At 38.3% G+C, this 24,543-nt stretch overlaps 1 protein-coding gene across 1 annotated transcript in view; it reads right to left on the bottom strand.

The window, feature by feature from the left end:
• Positions 1 to 897: 897 nt before the first annotated feature.
• LOC129880579 (NADH-cytochrome b5 reductase-like protein) overlaps positions 898 to 24,543 on the bottom strand; it is a 45,574-nt gene continuing 21,928 nt past the window's right edge. The window contains exons 6-13 of the mRNA XM_055954669.1: positions 12,210 to 12,264; positions 12,024 to 12,094; positions 11,867 to 11,918; positions 6,017 to 6,094; positions 5,333 to 5,422; positions 5,135 to 5,248; positions 1,411 to 1,479; positions 898 to 1,318 (exon numbers count right to left, since the gene is read on the bottom strand). Of these exons, the coding sequence (XP_055810644.1) occupies positions 1,262 to 1,318; positions 1,411 to 1,479; positions 5,135 to 5,248; positions 5,333 to 5,422; positions 6,017 to 6,094; positions 11,867 to 11,918; positions 12,024 to 12,094; positions 12,210 to 12,264 (586 nt within the window). The 3' untranslated portion in view covers positions 898 to 1,261. The remainder of the gene's footprint in view (positions 1,319 to 1,410; positions 1,480 to 5,134; positions 5,249 to 5,332; positions 5,423 to 6,016; positions 6,095 to 11,866; positions 11,919 to 12,023; positions 12,095 to 12,209; positions 12,265 to 24,543) is intronic.

Raw genomic sequence — 24,543 nt, 5'->3', positions numbered from 1 at the left:
CAGTTGCAGCAATATTTTAAAAAAACAGATTATTTTTTTTGTATAATCGCTGCATTTGAGCAATGTTTTCAAAAAAAAATTGCCGCAGTTAAATTTTTTTATGAAATTGTTACAGTATCAGCAATTTATCCGTTTTGGTTATTTTAAAAGATGAATATCCCTTTATACATTTTATAGAAAAAAATAGCCCTTTTGGCTTCAGACTCACAAATGACATTGCAAGAAAAGAAAATTTTGTATTGCTTCATGCGAAGTCTTACACGATAAACCTCTCGATGTCAAACAAAAAAAAAGTTTAAAGGCAAACCAAAAGTGCACTAATAGTAAAAACATGAAGGACCATTAATGCTCCATATAAAAGAATGACTTTCAGTCTTAACTCAAAGATACTCCTCATTATGGGTGGAACCTGCACAACACACTGGAGTCAAACTCTATGTTGCTTGGACTCTTCAAAAATGTCAATGAATGCGTGTCGGATTCTCCAAAAGTAGTGTATTTTTGGAGAATCCGACACGGGTGCGGTATCGAAAGTGAAGAGTCCGTGCAACTTAGGTCGCACTACAAGTTTTTTTATCAACCACCAAGGAATGTAGTGGATATAGCTAAAGCTGATAAAATAGGATCACCAAGATTCAACTCTTTTGTTCAGTCATGTTCCTACTATTTCTACTTTTGCAACTGCTCCCGCTACTCTACTTCCATTATGTAACACCACGAGTGGGATTAACTCCCACCTCTGTAATAGTTAGGTTGCTTAAGATGAAGTGTCTTAATGACCGGGAAAAAAACAGTTTGTGAGAATTAGAGAAAACATCAATCTGGTACTTTAAGTCCACTCATTTGTTCCTTTCAGCAACTTTTCCAACCCAAAAAAACAGAGAATGGAAGAGCATAATATGATCATACAGTATCAATAAGAGGTTTTGTTGGAACATAAAACAGTACTATATTGCTTTCTGTCCACATGTGCAATATAAAAGAACAGTAAAATGAAATATAAGAGAAAATTACCTCCGCAATTTCAGTTACTCCTAGTTCAGCAAGTGTGGACAGCTATCAAGATTTTCATTTTACCCCTAGAATGAGTATTTTCTAGATGTTCCAAAAAATTTCTCACTCCACACAATCTATACAAGGACATACGGAAAACTACATGAATACTCATCCAAACCCTTGCTTTATGTTGTAGTATTGTGGTTCTTCAAAACAAGCCTTTTATTCAAATGAAAGGTAAGGGAGCACAGAGTTAACAAACTCATTAAAATTTGTAAACCATGTTCTCTGTAAAGCCCACATCCTTGAGTAGTCCAGTTAGCTGTGACAAAGCAAACATAAATATCACTAGAGGGAACCACAGAATACTAACAACCAGGAAATTAATTTTTTTCGTTCTATGGAATAAAGTACCTCGCCTTGCTCACGAGGATTTGGCTTTTCGCCAGATAAATGTTTTATCATTCCAGGAGGGCCACATACCTGGGAGACCAACAGAAAGTTCCAATGATTCCCATAATAAATCTTGAGTCATTCCAAAACAAATTCAGAAAATCAGTATTCTTCTTACACTGCATCAATCTTGTAGTGTACCACAATATCGTTTTCCCTAACCCAGATACTCAACACCACCAACTTTACAATAGCAGTGCCCCCCCCCTCCCCCCCCCCCCCCTCAATTATCATGAATAGAAAAATACTACAATACTAAACCAACTACCAGCTACAGTTCTTCAACTTACCACATATACTGGAGTACCTTCAGTGTTGTATGTAATCTGCTATAACAATCAGGCCACCAAGTTAGTTTTGAATATCTTACAGTTTAGTTCAACCTTTATTTCTTCTTTGCATCAGCACCCTGTTTTAGTAGTTAGATAGTTAGATATTATTAATGTCACTGTGTTAATTGCACGAGTCCTTTCCATAGAATTCTATGTTCTATATAAGCTGTAATTAGTGTCACTGGGAGTACGACAAAATGAATAAAATGTCTATATTTTCTTTTCGTTCTTTTTCGCCAAATCCTGTCTTAGTCTTCTCCATCTCTTCTGTATTAGCTCTGTTGAGTTACAATCATGGCAAATGGTATTAGTCAATGCACCTCGGCATTCACTCCGTGTCATGTACAATGAAGCTTCTGCTTTTAATTCTCTTCCTCTATTTCACCTTCGTTGCTAGGCTTGGGCAACGAGTCAAGACGACTTGGGGTTTGGCTCAGCTCAGTTTCCGTCAAAATTTGACTCGACTTGGATCGGTTTGGTCAAAGCTCGCTTCGATCAAGCTTAGGCTTGACTCAACTCGGTTGGCTTGCTCTAGTCATGTAATGATTATTTTAAAATAAAGTATCATCCATTAAAGCTTAAATAAATTAGCAATATGTCAATTTAATAATTATTAGTTAATTAAATAAATTTATAATTTTGTACTTCTTTATTTCATTCGATGAAATTAAGTTTATTATGCATATCGTTATTTAAGACCACTGTGGTGCAGAGTGTAAAAAAATAGGAATTAAAATTAATGACATCTAATATCATACATTTTTTTCTGAATTTTTTGTTGCTTTTTTTTTGCCTTAAAGTTCTATACTATGTTCAATTTTAAGTAAACCTTATTTGAATTTAAGTTCTAAGTGAAAGTAATAATGTACATAATTTAATGACACCTACCAATTTAAACTAGTAATGTTATATTTCTTTTAATCAACAAATTTATTATGAATTTAATTACTTCTAACAGCATAGCACTACACAAAACTACACATTAGAGTTGACAGGGGGTCGAGCATATCTATACTTTAACTAAGCTCAGTTGAGCTCGGCTCAACTCGGTGTTCTAAGAAGCTAGGTTGGGCTTGGCTCAGGTTCATGTACAGGCCTATTTTCTGCTATGCCCATTTTCTCACAGGTTTTAGCTGAATCATTAGCTCAAGACATATTTTTCAAGTCGACAACTTTTCTAAATCGCCTTTCTTCCCCACCCATTACCTCTGGTACAACTCTAAGCTCACATTAGCAATAAATATGCTTTACGTCTAATGTTTCTCATGAGATTGTTGGTGCTTGATTTTCCTCTAAAAGACATCAAGACCTTAGAATGTTTAAAGGAGCATGAAACTACACTTTCAATGTCCACACAATAACATACCCAGTGAAATCCCACCAAGTGGAGTCTAGGAAGGATAGAGTGTACGCAACCTTACTACTACCTTGTAGAGGTAGAGAGACTGTTTTTGTAAGACCCTTGGCTCAAGTGCATAAAACCCAAGTGAAAGACGCTTTCAAGGAACATTATTTACAATGAGACAGAGACTTAAGAGAATAAAGATGTACAAAGGAGTAAAGTGCACGGCCAAAGGAGACAAGGGTGATCAAATGAAATCCCACCAAGTGGAGTCTAGGAAGGGTAGAGTGTACGCAACCTTACCACTACCTCGTTGAGGTAAAGAGGCTGTTTTTGTAAGACCCTTGGCTCAAGTGCATAAAACCCAAGTGAAAGACGCTTTCAAAGAATATTATTTACAATGAGACAGAGACTTAAGAGAATAAAGATGTACAAAGGAGTAAAGTGCACGGCCAAAGGAGACAAGGGTGATCAAACAAGAGCCTTGGCTGATCACACCATCTTCTTGAATTTCATCTAGTGGGTCTAGTTTTAGCTTTGAGGCATATGCGTAGAACCAAATATAACCCTTGGCATAAATAATCTCCTCAAGGAAGATCTTATAGTTCATTAGTCTGTGGAAGATATTGTTGATGAAAACCTTTAGTGAATTATGAGAAAATTCTTTATATTTTCTATTGAACCTCTCTTGAATTATTCAAATAATTCATATATGAGTTCGTCATTTTTTCTCCCTTAGGGTGATTCTTGTATTCAATTGTTGTTTCATAGGTCTAACGTATGATACACTTGTGCTTGACTAGGAGCGATAGCATTAGGAATGAGAATATCCGTCACTGGCCAACACTCCGCTCCATACAACAAAACCGATCTAACCACCACTCTATAGAATTTACTTTTTATGCTTTGGTGGTACTCTCTTGTGTGACAAGACTCAGATGCAAGGCTCCATTTCATCCATGTCGCACCAATATGATGTGTGACATCATTGTCGATCTCCTCATTTCCTTGGATCAAGGAGTGCAGGCCCTGGTAAAGTTGCTGCCATGTGACCAGGAGGTCACGGGTTCAAGCCTTGGAAACAGCCTCTGGCAGAAATGCAAGGCAAGGCTGCGTACAATAGACCCTTGTGGTCAGGCCCTTCCCCGGACCCCGCGCATAGCGGGAGCTTTAGTACACCGGGCTGCCCTTTTTTAAGGAGTGCAGATACTAAAATCTTTCTCTTAGCGACAACTTGTGTATCAAGTATCACTTCCACGCCTACCTCATGCGTCACACCACTGAATTTACACTCCAAATACTCTATCTTGATCCTACTCAACCGAAACCCTTTAGACTCCAGAGTCTATCTCCACAACTCATACATGATCTTCATCAACAAAATCGACCCAAAAGATAATGAGCCAGAAAACTATTTATAGTAAGGGCCACATTGGGGTCTACAGAATTGCCCAAAGTGCCCCCAAATCTAAAACTAGACACTAAATAGTATTCAAGAAGATTATGCGATAAGTCTACACTCTTGAATGGTCGCCCTTTTCTCCTTTGGCAGCCCACTTGGCTCCTTTGTGCATATTTATTCTCTTAAGTCTTGGTCTACTCATTGTAAATATCCATTTAAGTATGTTAATTATTTTTGAAAGCTTCGTTCAATGCTCCTTTAACGCACTCCAAGTTCTTGATCATCCATGTTGCACGGACTCTTCAAAAATGTCGACCGGGGCGTGTCGGATACTCCAAAAGTAGTGCATTTTGGAGAATCCGACACGGGTGCGGCAAGAATTTTGGAGAGTCCAAGCAACATAGTTGATGATTAGAAGAAAGCTTCCAAGTCCATAATAGCCACTTTGGGTGCAATCAATTGTGTTTTCAATGTTGGAAAAAAAAAACTCAATCAGTATGTAGTCCTTGACCAGATAGCAAAAAGCAAACGTATATGAAAATGGCATACAAGCAATTGAACAGCTTGGCCTTAGAGGCACTGACAATTTAACCTCTTTCAGAAACTTACAAGAATAAGTGTATCATCACCAGGCAGAGGTAATCCTTTCACGATCATGTCCTTTGACACGTAACCTATGCCACCTCTCCAATCATTGGTTGGATTATCTACAGTGTAAAATACCTGGATATTCCATAGAGCACATGTTGGTTTAATCAGGAAAGAGAGGGCAGAAGAACAATATTTTGTCTTAAACTCTGCAACTACCTTGAGATTCGGATGGGTGGCCACAAGTACATCAAGTTTCTTCTTTAGCAGTATGTCATCAGGTGACAAATTAGCATAAACCAATGAGACCTGAAAGGAAAAAAAGGCCCATGAGTATTTGTTTACATGCTATAAAAGGAAAACTATATAAGACACATCAGGGGCAAATACTGCCAGCAAAGTACATCTTGCCTACTTGGTGTCAAATTCGGTCAGTTAAGTTAGATTTGGTCAGTTCAGTTGGCTTTGAATTAATCGAGTTCAATTTAATAAGGTCACCCAATAGATGAGGTAAATAGATTACTGAACCGATATAGTGTTGATTATTTTTTCAGGTTGGGCCTCTTTGGACATATTTGATTGCTTCATATTACAAACTTTACTTGCCTAAAAGTTGTAGAAATTAATTATCCCACCTTCTCCAATTAATTACAATATTTAAATGGTAGATCTAATATTGGATAATTATTTAGAAAATATAAACAAGATTGTTTTTGTAAAGCTAATGTTCTTCTCGACTTAGAACCCGAAAAATCAAAATCTTGAAAGTGAAAAACCCAACAGTAGAAACTGAAAGACTTTCAATCCGGTTGATTCACTTGGTGAGTTCCAAAGTGATACATAACCCTACCATACTGACTTGTGGATGACACAGCACAAAAATTTATAGGATCAAATCAATACCTGAGTATTATCATCAGGGTTCTTAAGAATGGCCTCTATCACCTGGAGCATTGGAGTGATGCCACTGCCCCCCGCAATCTGGCATTGGAAGAATTGAGTTTGAATTCTATTATATTTAAGACCAGATACACATGAATGGCATGCACAGCACAATTCAGCCCTAATCATTATCTGATAGAAATATCTACTGAGAATTGTAAGTAAACTGCACTAGGTAGCCAGAACCTGATAAAGCTAAATAACCCCTGCATATTTCAATCAAAAGAACCTTAATGCTCATATTCACAACACAAGCTTTATCTAGCAGAGATCCTAGAGGTCTAGTTATTGTCAAGTCGTCAAACATGATGATTTACAGGTAAAGTTGAGTTCTGTTATCTACAAGCAGCTTATAACTAGACTTAGTGCCTGTTTGACTTAACTTATTTTAAGTAGCTTATAAATAAGTTGGGGTAGACTAACTTAGCTATTTTCAGCTTATAAGTTGATTTAGATAAGTTAAGCCAAACAAACCCAATTATTTTTGGGGGCTTATTTTAAGCACAAAATGGCTTTAAGTTAGCCAGTCAAACGCTCAAAAAAGTTAAAAACAACTTATGAGCAACTTATAAGCCAATCCAAACGGGCTCTTAGCAAATACTTCTTTAGAATAGGTTCTTACAGGCATCCCCGTAGTCGAAAAAATAAAAGGTTATATCAGCAGGAATTGTTCTTTCTCATCAACAGCTCAATTTGTTAATAAGGTATAGCGATGCCAAAATTAGTCCATAAAAACATGATCTACCCAACCCGCGCAACTTTGGGCGGATTAAAGACCCGCTAATTTATTAGCTTAGCCAATTGTGACCCACTCAATTCAGCTCATCCGAAAATTGGGTAGCTATGTAGCCTAAATCAACCAATGAGGAATGTCTGTCAACATTTTAAAAAACTTTTCCTTTGTTTCATATGTTATATAAAGACATAATAAAGGGGAAAAAAGTATATTAGGTCATATAAGCAAATAGTAAAAAAACAAAGAAAGAAATTAAAATTTGGTGAGTTCGGCGCATTGGATGACGACCCATTGTTCAGCCCATTTCAACCCAAGCAACCTTAGTGTGGGTTAATGACCAACCCATTTATTAACTTAGACCATTTGACCCTGCCAAATTTAGCCCAACACACCCATTTGACACCCCTAATAAGGTAACATCACCCGTTAACAACTACGAGCAGAATAACTTGGGGTACATGTAGTGTAGTTGCATCAAGCACATAAATCAAACTACCATCTAACCATTATAAAAGCTTCTGTTTTTTTTCTAAATTTTTTTTGGGTTTTATACATTGAGAAGGAAGTTTTTTTTATAACTCAGGAATTGTTGCAACTCCATTGATGAAACTTTAAAATTCTCTCCGGAAGAATCGCCATTTTCCAAAGGCTTTTTCCCATTCTTCCAGGTATCTTTAATCTTCTTCTTCTCCTTTTTCCGGCGAAGTCTCTCCAGCAAAAGTTTTCTTCTTCTTCTTTATTTTTTTTCAGCGAGGTTTTTCTCCGGCGAAAGTCTACTTCTTCTTTATCTTTTTCCGGCGAAGTTCTTTTTCTCCAGCAAAAGTATTCTTCTTCTTCTTTATTTTTGCTGGAGAGGTTTTTCCCGGGGAAGTCTACTTCTTCTCTATTTTTTTCCGGCAAAGTTTTTCGTCGTTTTCTCCTTTTCTCGGCAAAATAGACCTGCCCAGATCAGTCAAGATCTGAACTAGATCTACCAATTTCTGGCGGTTTTTAGCAGATTCCGACATCGTCCAGACAGTTCTGTCAACGGTCGGAATTTTCAGGTCAAAATCAAAGTCGTCCACTGCTGACGCTGTCTTCTTTCCGACACAGTCTGCAGCTCAAGGTTCTGTTGTTCCTCAACTAATCTCTTGTGTACCAGTTCATCTTCTATTTTTTTTACTTCTTGACCTGCAGCCTTGAGTTATCGATTTTCTTTCCCCTTTCTTCACCTATTGTTAGTGGTCTTGATTTCCTGCATTTGCTTATTAGTTAGTGTTTTATTGTTATGTTTACTTTTAGCTCGTTGCTGCATTTTCTCGATTTATTTGGTCTCAATTCATCACTTTGTAGCTCATATCTTATTTAGTGGCTTTGGGGACTGATGGTGGACTAGTGCCATGTCCTCGATTGGGGTCGGAGGCGAAAGGGAATAGCGGTAAAAGGCGGATGGGTTTTCTTAAGTTGAGAATAGGATCGTGAAACATAGGATCTCTTACATAGAGCTAGTGAAGAGCCTTAAGATGAGAAAAATTAATATAGTCTGTGTTTAGGAGACCAAATTGGTAGGTATCAAAGCCCAAGATGTAGACGGGTTTAAATTGTGGTACTCAGGAGGCTCTAGGGATAGGAATGGAGTAGGTATTTTAGTCGATGAGGATCTTAGGGAGCGCGTGGTGGAGGTTAAGAGGATCAGTGATAGGTTGGTGACTTTTAAACTAGTTATCGGTAAGCTTATTGTGAACATTGTTAGTCAAAAAGCTCTATTGGGAGGATTTGGATGAGGTAGTGAGAGGTATACCGGGCACCGAAAAAAATTTCATAGGTGGAGATTTCAATGGGAATATCGATACAACTTCTAATGGTTTTGACAATGTTCATGAAGGCTTTGGTTTTGGGGAGAGGAACGGTGGTGGGGCGTCACTCTTGGACTTTGCTAAAGCTTTTAAGTTGGTAATTGCTAACTCTTTTTTTATGAAGAGAGACAATCACTTGGTTACCTTTCGTTGCTAGGACTCAGATTGATTACTTACTCCTTCGAAAGGGAGATAGTGGCCTTTGTAAGGATTGCAAGGTTATCCCAAGTGAAAATATTACCACTCAGCATAGGCTTTTGGTGGACTTGGAGATAAAGAGGGGTAGAAAGAAGAAGATCCTTTATGATCGACCGAGGATTAGACGGGGGGGCCTGACTCCTGCTCTTTCCCGGGAGATGGGGGGAGAAGTTGCATGGTTTAGGGGCTTGGAGTAGTAGCGGGGATGTGAATACCATGTAGGACATGATGACTCTTGGTTGCATTAGAAAAGTTGCAACCGAGGTTCTATGGGTTTCGAGAGGAATCTTTGATAGTCGTCAAGGAGAATGGTGGTGGAATGGAGAAGTTCAAGGCAGAGTGAAAGCTAAGAAGGTTGTCTATACGAAATGGTTGGAGTGTGTGGATGTGGATGAGGATGAGAAGGGGAGACTTAAGGTTATCAATAAGACGGTGAAGATGGAAGCGAAGTCAGCGGTCACGAGTGCTAAGACGGCAGCATTTGAAAGCTTATATGTCAAGCTAGGAGATAAAGGTGGGGATAAGCGATTGTATAGGCTCGCGAAAGAGAGAGAGAGAAAAACTTGCAACTTGGATCAAGTGATGTGCATCAAGGATGAGGAAGGTGAGGTGTTAATGGACGAGACCTCTATTAAGCAAAGGTGGCAAGCTTACTTGCACTAACTCTTAAATGAAAAAGGGGACAGAGATATTGTTCCTGGTAATTTGGTGCTCTCTCATAGTCTTCGAGATTTTGGATACTGCAGGTGCTTTGGGGTTGAAGAGATTAGACATGCTATTAGTAGGATGTGCAAGAGGAGAGCGACTGATCCTGATGAAATTTCGATGGATTTTTAGAAGAGCATTGACGAGGAAGGTAAGAAATGGTTGAGTACGCTGTTTAATGTTATTTTAAAGACAACTAAGATGCCAAACGAATGGAGGTGGAGTACAATGGTTCCATTGTACAAGAACAAGGGTGATATCCAAAACTGTAATAATTATAGGGGTATCAAATTATTGAGCCACACTATGAAGCTCTGGGAGAGAGTGGTGGAGGTGAGGGCGAGAAGAGGAGTGTTCATATCAAAGAACCAGTTCGGATTCATGCTGGGGCAGTCGACTACTAAAGCTATCCAACTGATACGGAGACTAGTGGAGAAATATAGGAAAACTAAGAGGAATTTTCATATGGTGTTCATTGATCTTGAAAAGGCCTATGACAGTTTCGAGCGATGTCCTTTAGAGGTGCCTAGAGGCCAAACGGGTCCCGATGGTGTTTATTAGGGCGATTAAGGACATGTAGGATGGAGCCAAGACTCGGATTAGAACGGTGGAAGGAGACTCAGAGTATTTTCCTGTTGAGATGGGACCTCATCAAGGATCTGTGTTGAGCCCATTTCTTTTCGCATTAGTGATGGATAAGCTGACACGGTCTATTCAGGAGGAGGCTCCATGGTGTATGCTCTTTGCGACTAACATAGTAATGATTGATGTGACTTGGGACACAATAAATGATAGATTGGAGGTTTGGAGACAAACTCTGGAGTCCAAAGGGTTAAAATTGAGCAGGACCAAAACAGAATACTTGGAGTGCCAATTCAGTGTTGTGATGGATGAAGAAGGAAGGAAGTAAGGCTTGCCACTTATCCTATTCTCAAGAGGAAAATCTTTAAATATCTTGGGTTGTCATCCAAAGTAGTGGGGACATTGATGATGATGTCACGCATCGTATTGGGGCGACATGGATGAAATGGAGGTTTGCCTCTAGAGTGATGTGTGATAAGAAAGTACCACCTAACCTTAAAGGTAAGTTCGACAAAATGGTGGTTAGACCGTTGCTATTATCTGGGGGGGGGGGGGGGTAGAGTGCTGGCCAGTCAAAAACTCACATGTTCAGAAGATACGTGTTGAGGAGATGAGGATGTTGAGATGGATGTGTGGCCATACTAGAAATGACAAGATTAGAAATGAGGTTATTCAGGAAAAGGTGGGAGTGGCCTCTGTGGCAAACAAGATGAGAGAAGCAAGATTGAGATGATTTGGGCACGTGCAAAGGAGGTGTGTCGATGCCCCAGTAAGGAGGTGTGAGAGGTTGAATGTAGGGGTTACGCGGAGGGGTAGGGATAGACCTAAAAAGTATTGGGGGAGGTAATTAGACAGGATATGGCGCTGCTTCATATCACCGAGAATATGACCTTAGATAAACAGGTGTGGAGGTCAGGTATTAGGGCAGAAGGCTAGTAGGGTTAGTAAGGTTTAAGGTTGGTCATAGGACTAGTAGTGCCTTTATAGTTGTGTTGTTGTTGTTGTTGATGATGGTCGATTACCACATTATTTTGCTACTATTATTGTTTGTGCAGTGTAGAATTTATTTTGCGCTTTGTTTTAGCCGTTATACTATATTTATCGTTTTCCTCTCGCTTGGGGCTGATACATTTGAGCCGAGGGTCTTTCGGAAACAGTCTCTCTACCTCCATGAGATAGTGGTAAGGTCTGCGAACACTTTACCCTCCCCAGACCCCACTAGTGGAATTTCACTGGATATGTTATTGTTGTTGGGTTTCATACTCACAGTTATGTTTTTTCTGTTTGTATGGAAGATTAATTCCTCTTCTTCACAAGTTTCACATCTCTTGTAATCAGCATGAGTTCTATGTTTTGATGACATCATTGTTTAATGAATTTGACCTAAATGATGCAATTTATTCAAAGCTGGACAGAATATGAACATGAAAACAACATGCCTTCAACTGATTTCAACTTTTAGTAAGTACAGTATTTTCTTTGCTGTTTTGCCTTTGTTAACAAGCATAATAAAGGGGAGGGGACAGCAGAAATGAGTGTTATTCAATTGAAAGCACTAAATCTGCCGAGTACACTGCTAGCACAAAATTCATCCCAGCAAAGTAAGTAATATCTACAAAACTTCCTAATCTTACAATCAGATAGAAAAAGAAAATAACTACCTAATTTGACCATGAATTTAGAGTTTCAACCTGATCATATTGTACTCTTTTTAAATAGCAGTGTCACAGAGAACACTTAGATGCAAGCTCTTACCATGCCTATATGTTTCTTCATGTTTGGACTGTAACGCAATTTCTCAATGGGCCTGCACAAATTGAACGCCATTGTTGACTTGTAAACTAAACAAGAACAATAAAACAACCAAAAGACAAAAGATCTCTGCTGGAATGTACTAAATTGTATAACAGACCCTTTCACTTCAAGTACATCGCCCGGTTTCAGTCTTGCAAAATGCTGGCTCATTTTCCCTTCTGGATAAACCTACAATATTTACATCGTTTCCAAAAACATTGTAAAAGAAAAGCAAGCTAATGAGCATGTTCTGCCATCTCGATCAACAGTGAGGTAACATAATGTAGGAAAACTAAAAGCATACCTTAATTAACAAATCAAAGTATCCCTTGGCTTCTGGATCAGATATAGGAGTATAACTGAAAACAGGAACATACTTCAGGAGATTTCGTACTGTTCAATTTAGAGCATCTTGTAATATTCCAAAAATATAAAGGGGCATTTTGGACAAAATAAAAGAAAGCAAGTAAACAAAAAATATAGAGAGAGAAGTGATGCAATTGGGCTAAGAAGGCCCCGTGTAAAGCAAAGGAAAAGATTAGTATTGTCAAAGGCGCGCTGAAGGCCTGAAGTGAGGCTCAAAACGTGTTGAGCTCTTCACCTCGCTTAATGTGTGCTTCAGTGTCGTCATCAAGGCTATAAGGCATATTTTTCCTTGCCAATAAGAGTCGTTTGAAGAGGCAACACTAAACAATTAATATTAAACTTTATCATAATTTCTTTTTCACTTTCTTTGTTCACATATGTCATTCACGCTTATAATTATTAGTCTTGGACTAAACATATATTTTATATTTTTCTCCCTTTGGGCCTTTTTTATTAAAGTCCATGTTTTATTTGCACTTAAAGCTCCAACGGTCCTTAGAGCTTTTTTGCGTTTTTTGCTTTTGATAACGCTAGGAAAAATGGAGCACGGGAAAAAAATAAGCTTCTTCAGAAGGAAGCGCTCCTTACGTGAGAAACAACAAGAGAGAAATAAAGAAGAGAGGAAGAAAGAACTTTGGCTATAGGTTTGGAGGAGATTTAACATGGTATTGATCTATAGCACACTCTGAAAATGCATAAGGTCTAGGATTTGACCTTGTTGACCAAGGGTTGTTTTTTTACTTTGATCAATACTTAAGAGGTAAATCCTATAAGAGTAATTGACTTTGTTATTGAATGGTTTGTAAAGATTGGAAGCATTTGACAGAGTTTGGAACCAGTAGAGAAGTTGAACATTTAGCTTAGACACGAGGCAAGTGGAGATCTTAACCCCTCGATTGCTTGTATTCTTAAAAGCATGATTTCTAATGTACCATAACTGTTTTAGAAATGTGTTTTGACTGTCGGGTATAGGGGGAACGAGCATGTGCTTGGTGGTAATTGTTTTTGAGAAATATGCCTGTGTTTTCAGACAGATTTTATCAAATTAACTTTGTACTATTATTGATAGCATGATTATGATACTATATTTATGATGATGCATGATAATAAATGTTTTAATACACTAAGCATGAGAATGTAATTGTCCTTCATGATGTACGCAATGATGAAGACAATAGTCTATGGGTGAGTCTCAATCTAATGTAAGATAGCACAAGACGTTGGGCTCGAATGCTAGCGCATTATAGCTTTATCGTGCCACTTATTGAGGGTAAGACACCATGTTCGAGTTCCAACACACTAAGGCTCATCATGCCACATATTGAGGATAAGACGTTGGTTTGAGTCATGAGGGGAGGGGGTGCACCATGATAATATGACGTCAGCTTTGAATCCTGCCGCACAATTAAGTAGAGACATTGGGCCAATGTTGTTGAAAGTGCTAAAGCGCTCTCTTTAAGCGAGAAGCGAAGCGACACGTTTTTGCTTTAATGCCTTGGAGCGAGGCGATAGTGAAGAAGCATGCACTTCTGTCCCAAAAGTGAGAAGTGTGCTCTTTATAAAGCCAGAAAAAGCGCTAACTAGGCTGTAAAATACTTGCATAAGTTTTTCCAAATATTTTCCCTCCTTTGTCGACTGCTGCTGGACTCTGCTGCAACTGCTGCTAAAGGTTAGTCTTCTTCTTCTCTTCTCTTCTCTTCTTCTCTTTTTGTTTCTCTATTGCGTATGTTTCTCTTCTTCTCTTTTTGGTAACTAGGGTTTTTTTCAATTTTCTGTTTGTAATGCTACTTAAGTAAGCATTATCTGTTCTTTTTTCTTCTGATTTGAGGTTCTCAGTTACTGTGTATGCTCTGTTTGTAATGCTATTGCCTATGCTCTGTTTTTTTCTTTTTTTTTGTTTTGCTACTCTGTTTTGTCTCTATTTTTTTCCTTTGTTTTTTTGTTGAACTGTGACTGAGTTACTGTTCTGTTTTTGCTTTCAATAAGTTGTATTTTCTTATTCAATGGCACAAAAAAAGGATCCAGCTTGGGCGTATGGAACTCCAAATGGGTAGTAACACAAAAGTCAAATGTGTTTTGTGATATGACATGCAATGGTGGAATATTTCGTCACAAAAAGCATCTTATTAGTGGTTATAAAGATGTAAAAGTATTTCCAAAGGTCCTGAATAGTGTGAAAGAAGAAATCAAAGAGTATTTTACGAAAAAAAAATTAGTAAGCATCCTTGGTTAATCTTGATGATAAAATGGATGATGATGAAGTTGAAGTGAATATGCCAATGGAGCCTCTCTCAAAATCTCAAAAGAAGCCTTCAACTAGTGGAAGTGAGTCATCCACCACTGGCAATGTCAAGGGTCCTCTCAATCTCTATTTCTCGCAAAAACCAAATGAAAAAAGAAAAGATGGACCTATTGATTTAGAGGCTTCTAGGAAGATTTTAAGGGATCGTGTTGTATCCGCTTTTGCTAGGTGAATGTATGATGCAGGGATTCCTTTCAATTGTGTTAATTACACCGAGCGTTTTGATGAATGCATTGAGGTAGTAGGCCAATATGGCCCTGGAATGAAGCCCCCCACCTATCATGAGGTAAGTGTTCCTTGTCTAAACAGGGAGGTGGAAAAGACAAACAAAATTATCGAAGATCATAAGGTTCAATGGAAAATGTATGACTATTCCATTATGATGGATAAATGGACGGCAAAAAATGGGAAAATGGTCATTAATGTTTTGGTGAATTCTCCAAAAGGGAGTGTGTTCCTTGAATCTTATGTTGCTGGTGACTCTTCTATTGATTCTAATAAAATGTTTAACTTGTTTGAGAAGACTATCTTGAAAGTAGGAAAAAATGGTACAAGTTGTGATTGATAATGCAAATGAGAACAAAAAAGCGGGTGAAATGTTGATGGGAGTGTACCCACATATTTTCTAGACTACTTGTGCTGCTCACTATATCAAGTTGATGTTTGGTGACATCTTCAAAGAAGTCCTGTATTCTACAAGTGAACTTGATATTTAATTTTCTGTTTTATACTTCATGTCCTCGGCAACTCCATATCACCGAGGACATAACTTTAGATAGAAAGGAGTGGAGGTCACGGACTAGGGTAGAAGGTTAGTAGAAGTAGAAGGCTAGTAAGGGTAGAATGATGTCTTGTCTAGGCGTGCCTTTGTAGTTGTGTTGTTATTGCCTTTGGATTATCACAGTATTGTGCAATTGTTATTGTTCTTGTCTTGTAAAATTTGCATCACTTTTCATTTTTGTCATTATGATATATATATATATATATATATATTGTTTTTTCTCTTATGTCATTATATTGGTTTTTCTCTCTTATTTGGGGCCGATACTTTTGAGCCGAGAATCTTCCAAAAATAGCCTCTCTATCTCCATGAGATAGTGGTAAGGTTTACGTACATTCTACCCTCCCCAGACCCCACTTGTGGGATTTCACTGGGTATGTTGTTGTTGTTGTATGTTAGTTTTCTTTACTTATTAACTATTAATTTTTGAAGAGTTTTTGGTAAGGCTGTTAAAATACATTCTTATATCAATCAAAGGGCACTGTTGTTGAATATGATGAGGAGATATACAAAGCAAAAAAATTTGGAAAAACCCGCCAAGACAAGATTTGCAACAGCTTTTTGACTTTGTATAGTTTTTATAAGCAAAAGAAAAATTTGAGAACCTTGTTTATGTCAACTGAATGGAGTGAGAGTGTCTATGGAAAGGAAACACTTGGGAAAGAAGTTACGAGACACATCATTGGTCCCTAATTTTGAAATGACATTGTTCAAGCACTTAGAGTTGGTGGTCCTTTAGTTATGTACTTCGTATGGTGGATGGGGAGAAAAAACCACCAATGGGCTACATTTATGAAGGCCATGGATAGGGCCAAAGAAAGTATTGAAAAAGCATTCAATTATGATGACAGGAAATATGGGAGTGTTTTTTAAACCATTCATACAAGATGGACGGATTAACTTCATCAACATTTGCATGCAGCGGGACATATTTTGAATCCAGTTCTCTTTTATAAAAATAATGACATGAAGACGTTAACCGAGGAAGTGTGAGAGGGATATCATAAATTTGTTGAGAGGATGATCCACATAAAAATTTGCAAGAAAAAATAGGGGAGGCGCTTGGTTTGTACATGAAAGTTGATGGGCTACTTGGCATTGAATCAGCCATTAGAGCCAGAACGAAATTGTCACCAGGTGAGCATTTCAACTTTTAATTGTGTTTAAAACTTTAAGTTATTAACTTCTAAAATAATTCTTCTACAGTTGAATGGTAGATTCAATATGGTTATAATGTCCCAAACTTGCAACAGTTTGCTATTAGAGTGCAAAGTTGAACTTGTAGCTCATCCGGTTGCGAGAGAAATTGCAGCGTGTATGAACATGTGAGAAACTATATTACATTATTACTAAATTAAATGGTATCTTAAATGTCCTAAGTCCTCCTATTAATTACTTTCTACGACTTCTGTGCAGATTCATACTAAAAAGAGAAATAGGCTTGAGTTAAAACGCCTCAATGATCTAGTGTTCATCAAATATAATAGAACATTGGTGTGTCATTACAATGCTAGCAATACCATTGATCCAATTATGTTGTATAGTATTGATGATGCAAATGAATGGTTAACTGGAGCACTCCAAAATCATGAAGATGAAGAAGTATACGAAGGAAAAGGTCTCACTTATGGTGATGTTGCTATGGCAAGTGGTGTTGAAGAGAATATTTATGGTTTTAGGGGGAGTACTTTAAGAGGCAAGAAAAAAGTAGCTACAGGTTCAAGTTCAAGTTCAAGTAGAATCCTTGTTGATGAGCCCTCTGATAATGAAGAAGATGAGGACCAAGTAGAACCCTTGTTGATGGCACTTCAAGAGTTTGAGGATCTTGTTGGAGCATAGGATTTTGCTCCCTTTGTGATTTGGTTATGCATTTGCTTTATATGTTATGACTTATGAGGATTATTGACTGTCTATTTACTTTTTAATCTAAAATTTGAAAATTTTACTTAATATGTTACCTCTATTGAGTTCTTGATTGTTTATCTATGCATATTTATATATTTTTTTTGAAATTGGTACATTTTTGTATTCCTCAGCATTAAGGGCTATGTTGGCCACCTCCAAAAACTGTTCCAAGAAAGGAAAAAAACTGGAAAAAATACTTACGAAGAGCCTATGAAGTCCACTAATTGGAACTCCTCTTCTATATCATGTTCTTCACACCAAAGCCTAGAGTAGTAATTACTCTCCATTTGATCTTCTGTAGTGTACACTCCTTTCCTTCAAAAATTCTCTGATTCCTTTCTTTCCATATAATCCACCAGATACATGTTGGAACGGTTCTCCACCATCTTTTCTGACTCTTGCTGCCTCCCCTTTTGATACAGCAGCTTAGGAGGTCAGAAGTGTGTTTAGGCATATTCCAATGCTCATTGGTTATGCTTGTAAACAGAGCCCACATCTGAGCAGTTACTTACAATGCATGAATAGATGTTTGTTAGTCTCCAGAGCCTCTTTACAGAGGAGGCATCTGGATGCTATGTTGATGCCCCTCTTCTGCATTGCCTCATGGGTCAGACAACTTTTCCTAGCAACCAACCAAGTGAAGCACTTCACCTTGGTAGGAGCCACACTCCTCCATATTGTGTTCCAAGGTCCAGTGGATCTTCCAGCACTTCTTCTGAGCCCCCAATTGTATAGTCCGTTCACAGAATATACCCCATCTTTGTGATGTACCCTGCTTATCTGTCTGGCTCTAGAGTAGTACCAGGGAATCCACCAATCAAGCTCAAGAGCTCTACCACTTCATCAATTTGCCAGTCATTATACAGCCTTCTAAATACTAGATTCCAACCTTGTGGTGACCACATCTCCTCTATCCTGCTATCAGTATTTGTGCATATTGAGAAAAGACTAGGGAACAGGTCCCTTAGAATCCCATTTCCACACCAATCATCTGACCAAAACTTTGTTTTATCCCCTCTGCCTTCCATCTGTGAGTTGTACTGGAGACTCACCCAAAAGTTTCTGATGGTCCTCCACACCCCAACCCCATAAGTTTCAGTGACTTCACTAGTGCACCAGAAATCATGTTGCCTAAATATGTGATGTATTATCTCTTTCCATAAAGCCTGCTCCTCCTGATTGTATCTCCACAACCACTTTGAAAGAAGGCTCTTGTTATGAACCTTTAAATTTTCCTCACTCCCAATCCCCCATTTCTCCTGCTTTGTTGTACTATAGGCCATTTAACCAGATTGAATCCTTTTTCTATCTTGTTCCTTAGCCATAGGAAATTTCTTGTAAGTGCATCCAAAACCTTCACTGCCCTACTAGGGATAGGAAAGAGGGACATCACATAAGTGGGTAAAGAATCCAGAACTGAGTAGGTACTGGGATTTCCATATAGCCAGTTTCTTCTCTATTTTCTCAATAATGCCATCCCAAATTTTTTCGGCTTTGTGCTTGGAGCCCAAAGGCATGCCAAGGTAAACAGTTGGGAGCTTCTCTACCTTGCATTGCAAAATACTTGCAAGAGCCTCAATCTGTTGCACCTCCTTAATTGGAAAATACTACTCTTTCTCCAATTTACTTTGAGTCCTGAGCATGCCTGAAAAACCACCAAGATCGCTCTTAAATAGCAAACTTGTTCCTGCTCAGCTTCACAGAAAACCACTGTGTCATCTCATCTGCATACAATATATGTGTCAATTCCATTGTATCATTTACCCTGTTCTTTATGGAAAAACCCCTTACCCAATTATTCTGAGAAGCAACTCTCATCAACCTGTCCAGACCTTCCATGGCTAAGATAAAGAGAAAAGGGACTAGTGGGTCCCTTTGTCTAAGGCCTCTTTCTGCTGGAAAAAAACCAACTGGTTCTCCATTTACCAAAATGGAGAACCTAGTGGTTTTAATGCAGAAATTTATGAGGCTGAGCCATCTCCACCCAAACCCCATCTGCCTTAGGATGTTGATTAGAAACTTCCAGTTCAAATGATCATATGCCTTCTCAATATCTAGCTTGCACATCTTCGCTTCATGCTTCTCGCTTCTGTGAAGCGAGCCTTCGTTACTTTTTTCTGCCTCTCGCTTCCCAAAGCACGGCATTGGACTCTAAGTCCCCATGCACCATGATGATATGATTATAATGTGAGAGACCTAGCACTTTGAAATGGTAAGACGGTTCAAGTCCCAACGTGTTGCTTGTAAGGCATTGAGGTTATGAGTATGCATTAGTATATTATTGAGATTGGGCAATGCAGGTGCATTTGTATATATGTATATGATAGGTATGATATGGAGCATGTACATGAATTCAGATTTCAGGGTATGTGGCATGTACATGCACTTGCACTTCATTACACTCATTGTTTTATAAAAAGATGTGTCCCCGGTTCTTAGAGTTGGGTTGTTAATGCTTGCTTGATTAGTTATGATATGGGAAATGTGCATAAATTCATATTTCATGGTGTGCAACATTTACAAGCACTTACACTTCATTGCACTCACTATTTTACAAGGAAATGTCCTCGTCTGTAAGGGCCAAGTAAAAAATACTTGTTTGATCCTTGTGGCTTGCCAGTTGCTGCTCTATGTTTTCCTACAACTAATACCACTACAGATTCTTTCTTTAGAAAGGTAGTATGATATGACTGCTCCTTTATGGACTTACTTCAGAAGAAAATATAGACAAGCATGTGGAGATAATCTTAGTTTCTTGGTTTCAAATAGGATAAAATATATAACCAGCAGTTATCTATATTTGTTGCTATCGGCAAGCTGTTACACCACCAGCCCCTCTTCGTCTTACTGAAGATTGGAAACTCGCCCTATCTCCTGCCAAGATTCTTGCACATCGATGGGTCAAAGAAGTTGGTGCTTCTTCTTTGGAACTGCTAGTTCAATGATTCACCGTTCCCTTGAAGAAGCAAGTTGGGAGAACTATGATCTCATTGCAGATCAGTTTCCTTCTTTTCGTCTTGAGGACAAGGCGACTTTTCAGGGGGGATGCACTGATATGACTGCTCCTTTACAGACATACTTTGGAAGAAATCTAGACAAGAATGTGGAGATAAGGTATCTTAGTTTCTTCATTTCAAATAGGATAAAATATATAAGCAGCAGTTATCTACAATAGCAACTGCTTATCTATGTGTTAGGAGTTATCTTTATGTTTTAGTTTAAATATATGTATCTAGAAGAATTCTAACAGCAAGGAGGATTGTCATTATCTTTGTATCTGGAAATTTGTCTACTCCATACGGACATAGTTATTGGTTAATGCAGTGTTTAAGATCCTTGCACTTTATTTAACCAGTACAGTTTCATTCTTATCTCTTCTTCATCATAGTTTCTATCATAATAGTTGTATTAACATGACACTAACAAAGCACTAAAAAGAAATATATTAGTTGCTCAAAGAACAAAGACAGTAATGTATCCTTTCTCAGTTCCTGTAGGGCATCCAAGAAATCTATCATGCATTCAGTGTCATCTAAAAGTTTTTCTTCACACCAAAATGATAATGAACAAAAACAATTCATTTTGATCTTCTGTATGGAGCTTTGCTTGTCTTCAGAATACCTTTGAATTCTTTTTCCCTCCATGGTCCACCAGATACTCGACGGATGGTGTTCCACCACTTTGCTTGGCTTTTATTCATGTTTGGTCTAACAAACAATTTAAAAGCTAAACGGGTTTATTTGGCATAACCCATTACGAGAGGTAATTGCGCAATGCTTACAAAGGAACTGTGAGAAATAACTGGAAAAAATATTATTGAATTGTGTAAGAACAATATTACACAAAGACCCTATTTATAGACACTATAAAACAATCTTATCCCAAGTAGGATACTATAAACAATTCTTAATTCTATTTCTATTCTAAGTAGAATTGTGTACACCTATTCCTATTCTAACACTCCCCCTCAAGCTGGTACATACAAATTATATATACCTAGATTGTTACAAATATAATTAATATGATGACGGATGAGGGACTTGGTAAAGATATCTGCAAGTTGATCACTTGACTTCACAAACTTTGTAACAATATCTCCTGAGAGTATCTTTTCTCTAACAAAGTGACAATCAATCTCAATGTACTTAGTCCTCTCATGAAACACTGGATTTGATGCGATATGAAAGGCTGCTTAATTATCACACACAAGTTCCATATGACCGGTTTCTCCAAATTTTAGTTCTCTCAGCAACTGTTTGATCCAAACTAGCTCACAAGTTGCTACAGTCATTGCTTGATATTCTGGTTCTGCACCAGGTCGGGCAACCACACTCTGTTTCTTACTCTACCATGACACCAAATTACCTCCTACTAAAACACAATCTCTGGATGTAGAACGTCTATCAGAGAGTGATCCTGCCCAATCAACGTCAGTATATCCGGTGATATGCTCATGGTCATCATCCTCGAAGAGTAGTCCTTTACCGGGAGCTGACTTTATATATCGCAGAATACGAATAACCGCATTCCAATGACTATCACAAGGAGAAGTCATAAATTGACTTACAACACACAGGAAAAGAGACGTCAGGTCACGTCACTGTGAGATAATTCAACTTTCCAACCAGCCGTCTATACCTTTCAGGATTACTGAGTGGCTCCCCCCGTCCTGGAAGGAGTTTAACATTTGGATCCATCGGAGTGTCACTGGGTAGTGTCAATGGGTCTACATCCCGTCATTCCTATCTCCTCAAGAATGTCTAAGACATACATGCATTGAGAAATAACAATACCTGATCTAGACTGAGCAACTCAATACCTAGAAAATACTTCAATCTGCTGAGGTCTTTAGTCTGGAAATGCAGAAAGAGATGTTGCTTCAAATTAGTGATATCATCTTGATCATTGCCGGTGATAACGATATCATCAACATAAACAACTAAATATATACAGAGATTTGGTGCAGAATACTGATAAAAGACAGAGTAATCAGCTCCACTACGAGTCAAGCCAAACTGCTGAATTATTGTGCTAAACTTCCCAAACCAAGCTTAAGGAGACTGTTTCAGACCATAGAGTGACCTACGCAATCGACATACAAGGGTACTAGACTCCCCCTGAGTAACAAAACCAGGTGGTTGCTCCATATAGACTTCTTCCTCAAGATCACCATGAAAAAATACATTCTTAATGTCCAACTGATGAAGAGGCCAATGACGAACGGAAGCCATAGATAAAAAAGGACGGATAGATGTTATTTTAGCCGCGAGAGCGAAAGTGTCACTATAATCTAGCTTAAATATCCGAGTATACCCTTTGGCAACAAGGCAAGCCTTCAGTCGATCCACCTGACCGTCTGAGCCAATTTTGACTACATAAACCCAACGGCAACCAACAGTTGATTTACTTGTAGGAAGGGAAACAAGCTCCCAAGTACCACTCGTATGTAAAACAGACATCTCATCAATCATAGCATGTCTCTATCCGGAATGAGAAACTGCTTCACCTGTAGTCTTAGGAATGGAAATAGAGGGCAAAGATGATACAAAGGCATAATGTGGGAAGGATAGAAAATCATAACTCAAGAAACTATAATGTGGATTAGCATTTCGAGTGGATCGTATACCATTTTGAAGTGCAATCAATTGGCTAGGAGGAGGCAAGTCCACAATAGGAACAGGGTCCGGCACATTACATGAATCATCTGGGACTACAATTGGACGCAAACGATGATGATAAGTCAGGAGTGGTGGCACTACAACTAGAGATGCAGGAGAAACCGTAGATTTCTCAAAAGTCGGTATAGGGAAGACCTCAGATACATCAGGATGATCAGAAGATGTATAATAAGGCTGAGATTCAAAGAATGTGACATCGGCGGACATAAGGTATCGATGAAGTTCAGGTGAATAACAACGATGCCCTTTTTGAACTCGAGAGTAACCAAGAAAGACACATTTGAGGGCACGAGGGGCTAATTTATGAACAAAACATGTGCTCCCAAAGACACGGGGGATAGAGTAAAGACGTGACTAAGGAAACAGTATGGAATGTGGAACCTGATTTTGAATAAAGGATGAGTGCATTCTATTAATTAAGTAACATGACACAAGGAGTGCATCTCCCCAAAAACGCAACAGAACATGAGATTCAATGAGAAGAGTGCGAGCAGTCTCAATGAGATGTCTATTCTTCCTTTCTGCTACATCATTTTGTTGAAGGGTGTATGGACAAGATGTTTGGTGAATAATTCTATGGTGAGTCATAAACTCCTGAAATTGGGAGGATAAGTATTCTAAGGCATTATCACTACGAAAAGTACGAATAGAAACACCAAATTGACTTTGTATTTCAGCAAAGAAACTTTTGAATATAGAAAATAACTCAGAACGATCTTTCATTAAAGAAACCCAAGTGCATCTTGAATAATCATCAATGAAACTAACAAAATAACAAAATCCTAAAGGTGAACTAACTCTACTAGGACCCCAAATATCAGAATGAACTAATGAAAAAATAGACTCTGAATGACCCTCAATACTACGTGAAAATGTAGCATGAGTGTGTTTCCCAAGTTGACACGACTCACAGTCTAAACTAGACAAACTAGGCACCATCTTTTACAGCTTGGATAGACTCGGATGTCCCAAACGTTTGTGAATTAGGTCGGGAGGATCTGTAACGAAGCATGCTATGAAGGAATTTGAAGAGGTAAGATAGTAAAGGCCTTGTGATTCATGTCCTATGCCAATCGTCTGTTCCGTACTGCAGTCCTGCATAAGAAAAAAAGAATATGCCACAATGTAAGGAACACATTAAATGACTAACGGATGCCAGATTAAAAGGAGTCAGGGACATAAAGAACAGAGTCTAGAGTGACAGAAGATAAGGGTTTGGCATTTCCAACCCCTTTTGGTTTTGTTTGGATCCCATTAGCTAAAGTAATAGATGGAAGAAATTATGAATAAACAATATCAGACAAAAGTGATTTATTACCAGAGATATGATCAGAAGCGCTTGAGTCCATGACCCATGATCCAAGAGTACTAGATTGTAAAACAAGCAAAAGAATTACCTGCAATAGAAACATCAGATTGTGCAACCGAAGCTACTTGTGGTAACGTTTGCTTACTTGCTCGATACCGGAGGAACTCATCATATTTTGTATGAGCAATACGAGCATTATTGGATGATTGATTAGGCTGAGCCATAGATGCTCCTTGTGGAGATGTTTGCTTACTTGCACGACTTCGAAGGAACCCATTATATTCCTTTAGAGCAATA

Source organism: Solanum dulcamara, chromosome 2 (genome assembly GCF_947179165.1).
Source record: "Solanum dulcamara chromosome 2, daSolDulc1.2, whole genome shotgun sequence".
NCBI lineage: Eukaryota > Viridiplantae > Streptophyta > Magnoliopsida > Solanales > Solanaceae > Solanum > Solanum dulcamara.
The sequence above is the reverse complement of the archived record's forward strand: the minus strand, read 5'-3'. Positions and strand labels throughout refer to the sequence as shown.